General features: G+C 41.6%; 1 protein-coding gene and 7 non-coding genes across 8 annotated transcripts in view; all 8 read left to right on the top strand.

The window, feature by feature from the left end:
- Positions 1-449: 449 nt before the first annotated feature.
- The window catches only part of LOC146654652 (transient receptor potential cation channel subfamily V member 1-like), a 67,559-nt gene continuing 54,336 nt past the window's right edge, over positions 450-13,672 (top strand). The window contains exons 1-4 of the mRNA XM_085429335.1: positions 450-630; positions 3,823-3,975; positions 4,127-4,264; positions 4,364-4,662. Of these exons, the coding sequence (XP_085285461.1) occupies positions 450-630; positions 3,823-3,975; positions 4,127-4,264; positions 4,364-4,662 (771 nt within the window). The remainder of the gene's footprint in view (positions 631-3,822; positions 3,976-4,126; positions 4,265-4,363; positions 4,663-13,672) is intronic.
- LOC146654673 (U2 spliceosomal RNA) lies at positions 5,887-6,077 on the top strand. Its single transcript, XR_014907435.1, has one exon. It is a non-coding gene; the product is annotated as a U2 spliceosomal RNA (small nuclear RNA).
- On the top strand, positions 8,460-8,650 carry LOC146654672 (U2 spliceosomal RNA). Its single transcript, XR_014907442.1, has one exon. It is a non-coding gene; the product is annotated as a U2 spliceosomal RNA (small nuclear RNA).
- On the top strand, positions 9,498-9,580 carry trnal-uaa (transfer RNA leucine (anticodon UAA)). Its single transcript has one exon. It is a non-coding gene; the product is annotated as a tRNA-Leu (tRNA).
- LOC146654670 (U2 spliceosomal RNA) lies at positions 10,217-10,407 on the top strand. The gene has a single exon (XR_014907441.1). It is a non-coding gene; the product is annotated as a U2 spliceosomal RNA (small nuclear RNA).
- trnal-uaa (transfer RNA leucine (anticodon UAA)) lies at positions 11,256-11,338 on the top strand. Its single transcript has one exon. It is a non-coding gene; the product is annotated as a tRNA-Leu (tRNA).
- LOC146654668 (U2 spliceosomal RNA) lies at positions 11,975-12,165 on the top strand. The gene has a single exon (XR_014907440.1). It is a non-coding gene; the product is annotated as a U2 spliceosomal RNA (small nuclear RNA).
- On the top strand, positions 13,014-13,096 carry trnal-uaa (transfer RNA leucine (anticodon UAA)). The gene has a single exon. It is a non-coding gene; the product is annotated as a tRNA-Leu (tRNA).

The following is a 13,672-nucleotide window of genomic DNA, read 5'->3' as shown; positions in this document are numbered from 1 at the left end:
AAGGTTTTGAGGAAAAAACTTGCCGTTAATTTCAGTATGGTTCACTTTACAAACGGCGCCCCATATTGTTCCCCCTCCATGCATCGCTACCTTATCGAGATGAAGGGGTTGGTGTGTCCCAGGCAGTGGCGGTCCTAGCCTGTTTGGCGCCCTGGGCGAGCACTCCCTCTGGCGCCCCCCCCCCCCTCACTCACACACACACACACACACACACACACACACACACACACACACACACACACAGACAAAACATATTAAGGATTGTACATTAACATAAAGCTGTTGTACACACACACATATATGAAGAGAGAGAGAGAGTATGCACAGTATGCGAACGGCTACCAAACAGCCATCATAATACGTCATACAATGAGAACAGAAACAAATCAACAATTGACAATGACTATGATGCAGAGATTTTTAAAAATGACTGTATTTGATACTACAGAATGTATTTTGGGACTTTGTTTTTTTTCTGCTCTCCAGGCAGTTTAGTGTCAGTGTTGACCACGCTTGCAGTGAAACATTCAAAAGGGACAAAGTATTTAAAGGGAGACGCGACAGAACTTCACGGCCTGCTTGACTACCTGCGATGTCATGATAAAAGACTTACAAGCCCAGAATTCACAGGCAAGTAGCATGGAAGCTGTTGTCTTATTTATGACTGACTATGTCCTAATGTTCTCTGTGAACATACTTGTCTGCAGGGAGTCCTCAGAAATACCTGGGCCCTGTTTCAGGAAGCCGGTTTGGAAAACTCAGAGTGAAAAACGACACTCACGGTTGAGTAACCCCGAACTGTCCAACTCGGAATATTCCGTTTCAGAAAGGCTGATAACAATTAGTTCAGTCAACGCGGAGTTGCTTTAACCCCAAGTGAAGCGCGCGGACGAGGATACATAAAGCCCTGATAAGCGGAGCACAGATTAAGCGAGTCACCATGGAGACGGAGGGAAAGAAGGCGCGGTCAATGTATTTCACAGCGCTTGAGGCCGAAATTCTGATGGCAGCATATGCCGATAACATGCAAATTCCGCGGAAAAAAGTAACACAGCCACAGCTGCAAAAGCATGCATGGCAAAACATAGCCGACAGAGTCAATGCGTGAGTGTTAATTTAAACATTGATCGAGGGATTTCCACCCATTTAACACGTTATTTTATCATATGTTATTTTATTTGTTATTTTATACATTTTATTTTGTGATGTGATGTGAGCGCAGGTGCAACCCAACAGGCCCCAAACGTGCCTGGCAGCAAGTAAAAATGAAATATAAAAATATAGTCCAAACAGGTAAGGTGTAATTGTATTATGAGCCATAGTGCTTGGTCTGTTTGTCCCATGTAAATCAATTGCAGTTAGAGGCTACATTAATTTTCTTTCTGTAAGCACTTATTGAAATTATCTGAGCACATTACAAGTACATATTTGCTTACTCTGTATGCTCAAATGTGGCCCGTTATAGCCAACAGAAAAAAAGCGGAGGCCCGAAAAACAGGTGGGGGTCCTCCACCACCACCACTCACAGAGGCTGAGCAGTTGGCCCTCAGCCAAAACAGTGGGCGCCCTGTGGCCGAAGGCATCTCTGCGGGGACATCCTCTGAGGCAATAACCCCGCAAGACACAAGTGCCTACATAAGGGGTAAATTCAAAATAATACATGATGTGCATACATCCTTTCTTCACAGTCACCTTTGCAGTGCGACACATTCATTTGATAAACTCTTTACCATAATGAATTATTTTGTAGTGAAGTTATTTTCCGACTGATTTTGCCTTCCCTCAGTCTTGGTTGTCTTTGAGAGCATAATGACAATGAAGTGTAAGGTGCTTGGTATGTTTGTTAATTGCCATTTGGTCCCTTGTAAGTTATAAGTGACCTGTATAAACCTCATATTCTATCAGTTGATGGTGATGGTGTACTGCATCTGGTGCAGCCTCCTGTTGAGCCAGACCAACATGCAGTTGTGAGTAATACTCCACAGATTATATGAGTTTACAGTAGAACAGCAATGTTGTTTATTTCTTTACTACAGGAAAATAATGAAGAAACATTGACAGCTGTTACAGAGGAGGAAGCAACAGAGACACTTTATGAGGTTTACATCTTTTAATACTTTGTGTACAGGAAACACAGGCGACCAATAAAGCCAGTTGAACAAAAAATCTGTTTATTCTTCTTTCAACATGTTGAGGTGATGGGTCAAAAGAAATGATTGTGACATATGGTGTCTCTGACTGCTCTTCCATCTTGTATGTCCGTGGGAGGGTCAGGATGTTCATGGTTTGGATCACTGCTGATGTTTGGTTCAGAAGGACAGTGTTCTCCTCTAATTGTGGCAATGTTGTGAAGAATCACACATGCCACAATAATGTCACATGCCCTTTCTGGGGTGACCCTGAGTCTTTGCAGGCACTGGAACCGGGCCTTAAGCATTCCGATAGTCATTTCAATTCTGGCTCTTGTCCTGCAATTAGCCAGATTATATCGCTGCTGTGGGCCCGGTTCAGGGTCAGGGTAAGGGGTAAGCAAATAGGGTAAACATGGATACCCCCTATCACCAAGCAAGTAGCCAGTGAACTCTCCTAAGACAGAAGGATACACTTCAGTTCAAATGTCCCTGAAGCAATTGGTCTTTATATATTTTAAAGTATTCTCAACTCACCATGTCCAAATTTTGTGCTCAGTGTACATTCACGGAATATTTGTGAGTCATGGACAGAGCCTGGCCACTTGGCTTCCACATTTGTGATAATGTTGGCAGCATCACATATGATCTTCACAGTGCAGAGAACACAAATTAGCATCCATTACTATAATGAAATAATTTGTTAGTTTGACATGCTACAGGGAACTATGTACCTGTACATTAATGCTGTGGAAAGACTTCCTGTTCACATAGTCTCCTTCATTTACTGAAGGAGCAATGATTGGAATGTGAGTGCCATCTGTATAGCCAATCACGCCTGGGAACCCTGAAAATAAATGTGCAATTTAAGTAGTAGTCCAAGTATCACCACATCATAAATTAAGTTTTGTTCATCCTGATACCTGCAATTTTGTGGCATCCCTCTTTGATAAATCTTGTGGGTCTGTGACCGGGGAACACCACAAACGAGTACAGGAGACGTTTCAGTGCAACTGTAACATTCCTGACTGCCCGACAGACGGTAGCCTTGGAAACGTGCTCAGCGTCACCAATATTATACAGAAAGCTCCCGTTTGCAAGAAACCGAAGTGCAATACAAATAATATGCAATGAACTGAGAGAATGTCCGCGATGTGTCACATGCGTAATATATGGCCTGAGGATGTTATCCAAATAACTTATAGATTGTGCTGAGAAACGGTAACGTTCGCACAGAAAATCATCAGGAAATGATAAAATGTCCAAACGCGCTCTGATCACTCTCTCCCGGCGGAGAGCTCTGCGGAGAATTTGGGCTTCACGATCTACTGGCTCTTCAAGGAAGGGGCACGCCATGTCCGACACTTCCTACTGTCAGGTTTCCGACAAAGGGGCGGAGACAGTCAGGGTTAGTTGTAGTAAACCTGCTAGGGGGCAGGTTAGCTTCACGGAGTGTGTCGTCATAGTGACTCACTCAGGCTGCAGCTGAACTCGCTTTGTGAAACCGAAAACCCAGAGTTTTCGTTAACTCAGGGTATACTTACTCAGTTTTTCCACTAAACCGGCTTCCTGAAACAGGGCCCTGGTGTGCAGTGAAAGACCCTGTTAGTTGCTGAAGTAAAAAGCAAAACAAACTGAGAACATATAATGAGGTGATTTGGTTGTGTGTGTGTGTGATCATTTTCGCTCTCAGATGAAACTAATGGGAAAACGGCACTACTGAAGGCTTTGCTGAACCTGAAAGGTGGAAATAACAACACAATTGAAGTTATCCTTGACATAGCAGAGAAAACTGGAGATTTAGAAAATTTGATCAATGCATCGTATACAGATCCTTACTACAAAGGTAGGGTGAAGGAAAACTGCCAATCTTAAAATAGACCTATCGATGTTTCTGTGTTGTACTGGCAAGCCTTTCAAGATAAATTATGGATCATACAAAATTGTGATGACTAACCTCAGCTTGTTTCTTATAACAAAAGTCCTACGTGTAACAGGTCAGACAGCCTTGCATGTTGCCATTGAGAGGCGGAGCTTTGAGCATGTGAAGCTGCTAGTCCAGAAAGGAGCTGATGTGCAAGCCAAAGCAAATGGAAAGTTTTTCCAGCGTCATGCTGAAATGGGCTTTTATTCTGGTGGGTAATGTCATATTGGTGTTAACAAGCTACACTTTCTGTCTCAGTTGTTTATGGCTGAGTGTTATCTCTAAGCTCATCTGTTTGTGTTTCCATTAGGGGAGCTCCCTCTGTCATTGGCTGCCTGCACCAACCAGCCTGATATTGTGTCCTTTCTCATGGAAAACCCTTACAGAAGAGCTGACGTGACTGACAGAGACTCACAAGGAAACACTGTTTTGCACACCTTGGTGGTCATAGCAGACAACACGAAAGAAAACACAGATATGATTGCAAAGATGTATGATGAAATACTTGTTCAACAGAACAAGCTTGACAAAAAAGTCCAGTTTGTAGAGATTGAAAATAATGATGGCATGACTCCTCTAAAACTGGCAGCAAAGCTCGGTAAGATAGAGGTACAGTGGGGCAAAAAAGTATTTAGTCAGCCACCGATTGTGCAAGTTCCCCCACCTAAAATGATGACAGAGGTCAGTAATTTGCACCAGAGGTACACTTCAACTGTGAGAGACAGAATGTGAAAAAAAAAAAAATCCATGAATCCACATGGTAGGATTTTTAAAGAATTTATTCGTAAATTAGGGTGGAAAATAAGTATTTGGTCACCTCAAACAAGGATTTGATTTATTTCTAAAAGACAAAGTGCAGCAGCAAAATCAGTGTCACACAGCAACAGCAGGCCTCTCCTCATCCCAGTGTGGAGTCCATGCAGCTCTGCTTACAATATATAAAAGAAAATACAATCTATCAAAACAACGATTCTCCCAACAGCCACTTTAAAGTCAAATGTTATAGTGGGGTAAAACAGAGACAAATATGAAGCCACTAATAATAACTTGTAATATTTAAATCCCCACTAAGATGGATCAATTACACAATACATATTCAAACAACTTTAACTTTTCTCAACATGGCTGGAAATACTATGCAGTGTGCAGCCTCAGGTGATGAACTCATTATACACATAAAACATAACCTATACATTTACACATACCTAAAAGACAAAGTGCAGCAGCAAAATCAGTGTCACACAGCAACAGCAGGCCTCTCCTCATCCCTGTTTAGCACAAGTAAGGACCACATAAACGGATGGTTTAACAGATAAAACGCAGTTCCAATTACTATTTTTCTCGTTCAAAGCAATCAAAAACACTTTGGGAGCTTTTAGCCAGAAGAACTAATACTTAGCAAAGAAAAATACACCAAATTTAAATGTATAATTTAGTACAGGGAGAGGAGCTACAGAAAGTGTGCCTCACCAGTGTGGAGTCCATACAGCTCTGGCTGGGAAACCCCACACACGCAACATGTTTACAAGTGGCGTCACACTGATTAATGCCCCACTTCAACAGTGACATGTGGAACCTTAGTTTTACATAAATTAAATTTACACAATAAAAAATAAACTACAGTATATACAATACAGTTTTGAGAATGTTCACACTCAGTATATTATATCTCAGCTACACGCGCAGTTCCAGGGAGCTCCGCAGGCCTCTGAGGTACTGTAGGTGGGCGGAGATTTGAAGCAGCTCCCTCCCTGTGAGCCAAGTGAAAGAGCGCACCGTCACAAGCGAGAAGTGTCCCGAGAAGGCGGCTCAGCCAGGAACCTGCGGGAGGCCATCGCTTCTCGGCCTTTTGGCTAAGATCAAGTGTAGTATCTGTTCTTATCAGTTTAATATCTGATACGTCCCCTATCCGGGGACCATATATTAAATTGATTTTTGGAGCAGGGAGATGGAATAGGGGCTTGCTCCGTCCACTCCACGCATCGACCTGGTATTGCAGTATTTCTAGGAACGGTGCACCCCCTGAAGCTGTGAAAAACAAATGTCATTTGACTCAACAGTTTGTGCTAGTGATGTGCGATACCACTGATTTCCTTTCCGATCCGATACCAAGTAATATTCAGGGTGGTATCGACGATACTTTGTACAAAACGGATTTTATTTATTGTATCTCAAATTATAGCGTCATAATGATTACAGGACATCAGAATACCTTCTTCTTATCACTTAATAATGCAGAGTTCATCATATAGAAATAAAAAAACTAAAGTTGTGTGCTATTTGAACACCTTGCCTGCCTGGAGGACTAAAGGACTCCGTGAGAGACTCTCACCCTAGCAGCACCTGTCCCTCTCCTCCTCTTCAGTTCGCCTCAACATACGCTCGTCATATTTTGTGATATGATTTACTCTGAGGTGTTTGACAAGGTTAGTGATGTTGCCACAACCATACATGCCAACCCTCCCGATTTTTCCGGGAGAATCCCACCTTTCTCCAGATTTTCCACCCGGACAACAAAGTTGAAAAACCATATCGCAGAATTCATAGCGCGGCCCAGCCAATTCCAGTTTCCAACAATGACGGCAGCGACTTAGTTTTAATATCACTCTTATTTCTCTTTCTGGGTCGCAAAAAAACTTTTAACATATTTTCAGGTGAGAATGTAGCTGTGTAAACTTCAAATATCTGAGCCGACCGACACATCGTCTTCAAACCCCCGCGGTCTTTCACCACTCGGGTTAAACATGATGTACAAGTCACTTTGATAACTTAAAAATGTTCTTGTTTGGCTTTTTCAGTGTTTTATTTGTTCGTGAGTAAATTGGTTTGGCTGAGATTAAAGTTATTAGATTAGATTAAATTAAATTAAACTTTATTATTCCCTCGGGAGGGTTCCTCCGGGGTTTTCACACAGCTGAATAAACGTCAAACAGAAAACTGATTAAACAGAAGAGTTTACGTCAGTGTCCGGTTATATTTTAGACAGCAAGGAGCAGACGGCAGAGTTTCACTCCACCGAGGGAGCTCGTGACGTACTACCCGGCTTTCTTTAGACCGCGAAGGCCGGTCCTCAGGTGGAAGCAGCCTCTGAATTTGGACACCCCCGCTGTTTCCGGGCCGGCCAATAATAACGGTGACATTTAACGTATTTTATCCGATAAATAAACCCTGTAAAATATATTTATCCGCCCAAACAGCCCTTTTGAATGTCTCCCTAATTCTGAGGTCTCAAGGTTGGCAAGTATGGCCACAACACCTCACTTTTTTTGCCACATTTATTGCAAACCACGGCTCAGCTGTTTGTGGAGGTAAAATACATCCGCACAATTACGCTCAGCCATTGTTGTGAGTGCGCACGCCAAGGGGCTGCGAGACATTTATACAGCCGTATTTCGCACATGACTATGAAAGGCGGAAGAGGAAGTAGTTCCTTTGAATGTAGGCAATCCGAATGTTATAGTTTCTTTCCACTGTGTTCCTGTTAATGATAAACTACAAATTTACTCTAAATTACTAAAATATCGATATTTTAATGTGAGAATCGATTCTAGAACATAAATGATTGGTATCGGAGGAATCGATATTTCAGGATCGATCCGCACATCACTAGTTTGTGCAAAGAAATTTCTTATACGCTAGATATATGCGTGCGTCTGCATATCTGGACATTGTCTTCGTGTAATCTTCCAAGGTTAGTCAGACTGAAATGTTGCGACTTAATATTTGTGAATGAGTTACATTTAACTATTACCAGAACCCCACTCCTGGTATAATTTGGAGCCTCATGACTGGTAAACTGAAATGTATCTATGGGAGCAACAATGCTCAATAGGAGTTTTTAGGAATTTGCTGTGAGCAATATCCCCCCACCCAGTCACCCCCAAAAAAGCTGGGATGAGAGACAAATGAGAGGTCTGTGCCAAGGTCGCCCCCTCTCAGTCTTACTGTACATGTTATATGTAGAACCGTTGGCTTGTGCAATTAGGGAAAGCCCAGACATAACAGGAATACAGTTACCGGGAGGAGAAACATTAAAAATTTAACAGTATGTAATTATCATATTATGAAAACAATTATAACGCCAAGAAAGTTATAAAAATGAATTGAAGACGCTCCGTCTCAACGACCGCTGATTGGACTGCAGGCGACCACGTGATTTTGAATCTCATTAACCGGCATGCGCTGACCGGCGTTTCAGAAACTAAAGTGTCGTCATATATGTGGCGCCGTTTAAAAACTGAAACATGCCGACCATAGTTATATTGTGATGTTTCGGAGGTAAAACGTCAGTAAAACATCGACCTGTCCTCTACCATTTGTTAGAAGGCGACTGTGTTCTTCATTGTAACCATGAGTTAGAGTTGCAGTAAGCAGAATGAGTCGTTTCTGTCATGCGATATGTGGGTATCGCTTCTCGGCCTTTTGGCTAAGATCAAGTGTAGTATCTGTTCTTATCAGTTTAATATCTGATACGTCCCCTACCCGGGGACCATATATTAAATTGATTTTTGGAGCAGGGAGATGGAATAGGGGCTTGCTCCGTCCACTCCACGCATCGACCTGGTATTGCAGTATTTCTAGGAACGGTGCACCCCCTGAAGCTGTGAAAAACAAATGTCATTTGACTCAACAGTTTGTGCAAAGAAATTTCTTATACGCTAGATATATGCGTGCGTCTGCATATCTGGACATTGTCTTCGTGTAATCTTCCAAGGTTAGTCAGACTGAAATGTTGCGACTTAATATTTGTGAATGACTTACATTTAACTATTACCAGAATTACTAAATCCTGCCACTTGGACTGACACGTGGCTGGACACACACTTTCTATGGGAAATCAAAAAAATATGTCGTTTTGAACTGCAGTTACACTATTCTGGCTCGAATCCTGCAGTTACCTCTGTTGTCCACTAGAGACCAATAGAAGTCTTTAAAAACCGGAGGCTGCCATCTACAAGGACTCATGTTGATTATAGGTTTAACTCTTCTCTTTCTCTACATACTGCATCTTTCTGTCCTCTGTGGCTGTAAATTACATCGTTTGAAAAAAAAAACACCACACAATTTTTTCTTGGCTTTTTAGCTAAAATCACCTGTATTGTCTGTTGTTTCCATTTGTGGATGGTTAATAGTGCAGAAGATTGTTTTTCTGTTTTCAGGATTACATGAAAACATTTTGGAACAGATCATTTTTGTATATAATAAATCTTAGGATAGTATTGGTTTTGATGATTTATAAAACAGCTGTGTGCCGTAGCCCTGGTAGTGTGGATCCTTAGTGTGTAAAGAGTAGATACCTCATGTAATATGTGTGAATGAAAATCCATGGACTTTATAAGAGTCCTCCATTTATGGCTATGATCCTAACAAACAAGATTAATACGTTTCTTTCTCCTACCAATCTTCCTGTTTCCTAAAGGAACACGCATGCACAATATATATGCACCAGGGTGGCCGAGTGGTTAAGGCGTTGGACTTAAGCTCCAATGAGCGCATGCTCTCGTGGGTTCAAACCCCACTCCTGGTATAATTTGGAGCCTCATGACTGGTAAACTGAAATGTATCTATGGGAGCAACAATGATCAATAGGAGTTTTTAGGAATTTGCTGTGAGCAATATCCCCCCACCCAGTCACCCCCAAAAAAGCTGGGATGAAAGACAAATGAGAGGTCTGTGCCAAGGTCGCCCCCTCTCAGTCTTACTGCACATGTTATATGTAGAACCGTTGGCTTGTGCAATTAGGGAAAGCCCAGACATAACAGGAATACAGTTACCGGGAGGAGAAACATTAAAAATTTAACAGTATGTAATTATCATATTATGAAAACAATTATAACGCCAAGAAAGTTATAAAAATGAATTGAAGACGCTCCGTCTCAACGACCGCTGATTGGACTGCAGGCGACCACGTGATTTTGAATCTCATTAACCGGCATGCGCTGACCGGCGTTTCAGAAACTAAAGTGTCGTCATATATGTGGCGCCGTTTAAAAACTGAAACATGCCGACCATAGTTATATTGTGATGTTTCGGAGGTAAAACGTCAGTAAAACATCGACCTGTCCTCTACCATTTGTTAGAAGGCGACTGTGTTCTTCATTGTAACCATGAGTTAGAGTTGCAGTAAGCAGAATGAGTCGTTTCTGTCGTGCGATATGTGGGTATCGCTTCTCGGCCTTTTGGCTAAGATCAAGTGTAGTATCTGTTCTTATCAGTTTAATATCTGATACGTCCCCTACCCGGGGACCATATATTAAATTGATTTTTGGAGCAGGGAGATGGAATAGGGGCTTGCTCCGTCCACTCCACGCATCGACCTGGTATTGCAGTATTTCTAGGAACGGTGCACCCCCTGAAGCTGTGAAAAACAAATGTCATTTGACTCAACAGTTTGTGCAAAGAAATTTCTTATACGCTAGATATATGCGTGCGTCTGCATATCTGGACATTGTCTTCGTGTAATCTTCCAAGGTTAGTCAGACTGAAATGTTGCGACTTAATATTTGTGAATGACTTACATTTAACTATTACCAGAATTACTAAATCCTGCCACTTGGACTGACACGTGGCTGGACACACACTTTCTATGGGAAATCAAAAAAATATGTCGTTTTGAACTGCAGTTACACTATTCTGGCTCGAATCCTGCAGTTACCTCTGTTGTCCACTAGAGACCAATAGAAGTCTTTAAAAACCGGAGGCTGCCATCTACAAGGACTCATGTTGATTATAGGTTTAACTCTTCTCTTTCTCTACATACTGCAGCTTTCTGTCCTCTGTGGCTGTAAATTACATCGTTTGAAAAAAAAAAACACCACACAATTTTTTCTTGGCTTTTTAGCTAAAATCACCTGTATTGTCTGTTGTTTCCATTTGTGGATGGTTAATAGTGCAGAAGATTGTTTTTCTGTTTTCAGGATTACATGAAAACATTTTGGAACAGATCATTTTTGCATATAATAAATCTTAGGATAGTATTGGTTTTGATGATTTATAAAACAGCTGTGTGCCGTAGCCCTGGTAGTGTGGATCCTTAGTGTGTAAAGAGTAGATACCTCATGTAATATGTGTGAATGAAAATCCATGGACTTTATAAGAGTCCTCCATTTATGGCTATGATCCTAACAAACAAGATTAATACGTTTCTTTCTCCTACCAATCTTCCTGTTTCCTAAAGGAACACGCATGCACAATATATATGCACCAGGGTGGCCGAGTGGTTAAGGCGTTGGACTTAAGCTCCAATGAGCGCATGCTCTCGTGGGTTCAAACCCCACTCCTGGTATAATTTGGAGCCTCATGACTGGTAAACTGAAATGTATCTATGGGAGCAACAATGATCAATAGGAGTTTTTAGGAATTTGCTGTGAGCAATATCCCCCCACCCAGTCACCCCCAAAAAAGCTGGGATGAAAGACAAATGAGAGGTCTGTGCCAAGGTCGCCCCCTCTCAGTCTTACTGTACATGTTATATGTAGAACCGTTGGCTTGTGCAATTAGGGAAAGCCCAGACATAACAGGAATACAGTTACCGGGAGGAGAAACATTAAAAATTTAACAGTATGTAATTATCATATTATGAAAACAATTATAACGCCAAGAAAGTTATAAAAATGAATTGAAGACGCTCCGTCTCAACGACCGCTGATTGGACTGCAGGCGACCACGTGATTTTGAATCTCATTAACCGGCATGCGCTGACCGGCGTTTCAGAAACTAAAGTGTCGTCATATATGTGGCGCCGTTTAAAAACTGAAACATGCCGACCATAGTTATATTGTGATGTTTCGGAGGTAAAACGTCAGTAAAACATCGACCTGTCCTCTACCATTTGTTAGAAGGCGACTGTGTTCTTCATTGTAACCATGAGTTAGAGTTGCAGTAAGCAGAATGAGTCGTTTCTGTCGTGCGATATGTGGGTATCGCTTCTCGGCCTTTTGGCTAAGATCAAGTGTAGTATCTGTTCTTATCAGTTTAATATCTGATACGTCCCCTACCCGGGGACCATATATTAAATTGATTTTTGGAGCAGGGAGATGGAATAGGGGCTTGCTCCGTCCACTCCACGCATCGACCTGGTATTGCAGTATTTCTAGGAACGGTGCACCCCCTGAAGCTGTGAAAAACAAATGTCATTTGACTCAACAGTTTGTGCAAAGAAATTTCTTATACGCTAGATATATGCGTGCGTCTGCATATCTGGACATTGTCTTCGTGTAATCTTCCAAGGTTAGTCAGACTGAAATGTTGCGACTTAATATTTGTGAATGACTTACATTTAACTATTACCAGAATTACTAAATCCTGCCACTTGGACTGACACGTGGCTGGACACACACTTTCTATGGGAAATCAAAAAAATATGTCGTTTTGAACTGCAGTTACACTATTCTGGCTCGAATCCTGCAGTTACCTCTGTTGTCCACTAGAGACCAATAGAAGTCTTTAAAAACCGGAGGCTGCCATCTACAAGGACTCATGTTGATTATAGGTTTAACTCTTCTCTTTCTCTACATACTGCAGCTTTCTGTCCTCTGTGGCTGTAAATTACATCGTTTGAAAAAAAAAAACACCACACAATTTTTTCTTGGCTTTTTAGCTAAAATCACCTGTATTGTCTGTTGTTTCCATTTGTGGATGGTTAATAGTGCAGAAGATTGTTTTTCTGTTTTCAGGATTACATGAAAACATTTTGGAACAGATCATTTTTGCATATAATAAATCTTAGGATAGTATTGGTTTTGATGATTTATAAAACAGCTGTGTGCCGTAGCCCTGGTAGTGTGGATCCTTAGTGTGTAAAGAGTAGATACCTCATGTAATATGTGTGAATGAAAATCCATGGACTTTATAAGAGTCCTCCATTTATGGCTATGATCCTAACAAACAAGATTAATACGTTTCTTTCTCCTACCAATCTTCCTGTTTCCTAAAGGAACACGCATGCACAATATATATGCACCAGGGTGGCCGAGTGGTTAAGGCGTTGGACTTAAGCTCCAATGAGCGCATGCTCTCGTGGGTTCAAACCCCACTCCTGGTATAATTTGGAGCCTCATGACTGGTAAACTGAAATGTATCTATGGGAGCAACAATGATCAATAGGAGTTTTTAGGAATTTGCTGTGAGCAATATCCCCCCACCCAGTCACCCCCAAAAAAGCTGGGATGAAAGACAAATGAGAGGTCTGTGCCAAGGTCGCCCCCTCTCAGTCTTACTGTACATGTTATATGTAGAACCGTTGGCTTGTGCAATTAGGGAAAGCCCAGACATAACAGGAATACAGTTACCGGGAGGAGAAACATTAAAAATTTAACAGTATGTAATTATCATATTATGAAAACAATTATAAAGCCAAGAAAGTTATAAAAATGAATTGAAGACGCTCCGTCTCAACGACCGCTGATTGGACTGCAGGCGACCACGTGATTTTGAATCTCATTAACCGGCATGCGCTGACCGGCGTTTCAGAAACTAAAGTGTCGTCATATATGTGGCGCCGTTTAAAAACTGAAACATGCCGACCATAGTTATATTGTGATGTTTCGGAGGTAAAACGTCAGTAAAACATCGACCTGTCCTCTACCATTTGTTAGAAGGCGACTGTGTTCTTCATTGT

This window comes from Rhamphochromis longiceps, linkage group LG14 (assembly GCF_057381845.1).
Source record: "Rhamphochromis longiceps isolate RC_006_pf linkage group LG14, R_longiceps_female_GT1.1, whole genome shotgun sequence".
In the NCBI taxonomy this organism is placed as follows: Eukaryota; Metazoa; Chordata; class Actinopteri; order Cichliformes; family Cichlidae; genus Rhamphochromis; species Rhamphochromis longiceps.
This window is presented reverse-complemented; position numbering and strand designations above follow the sequence as displayed.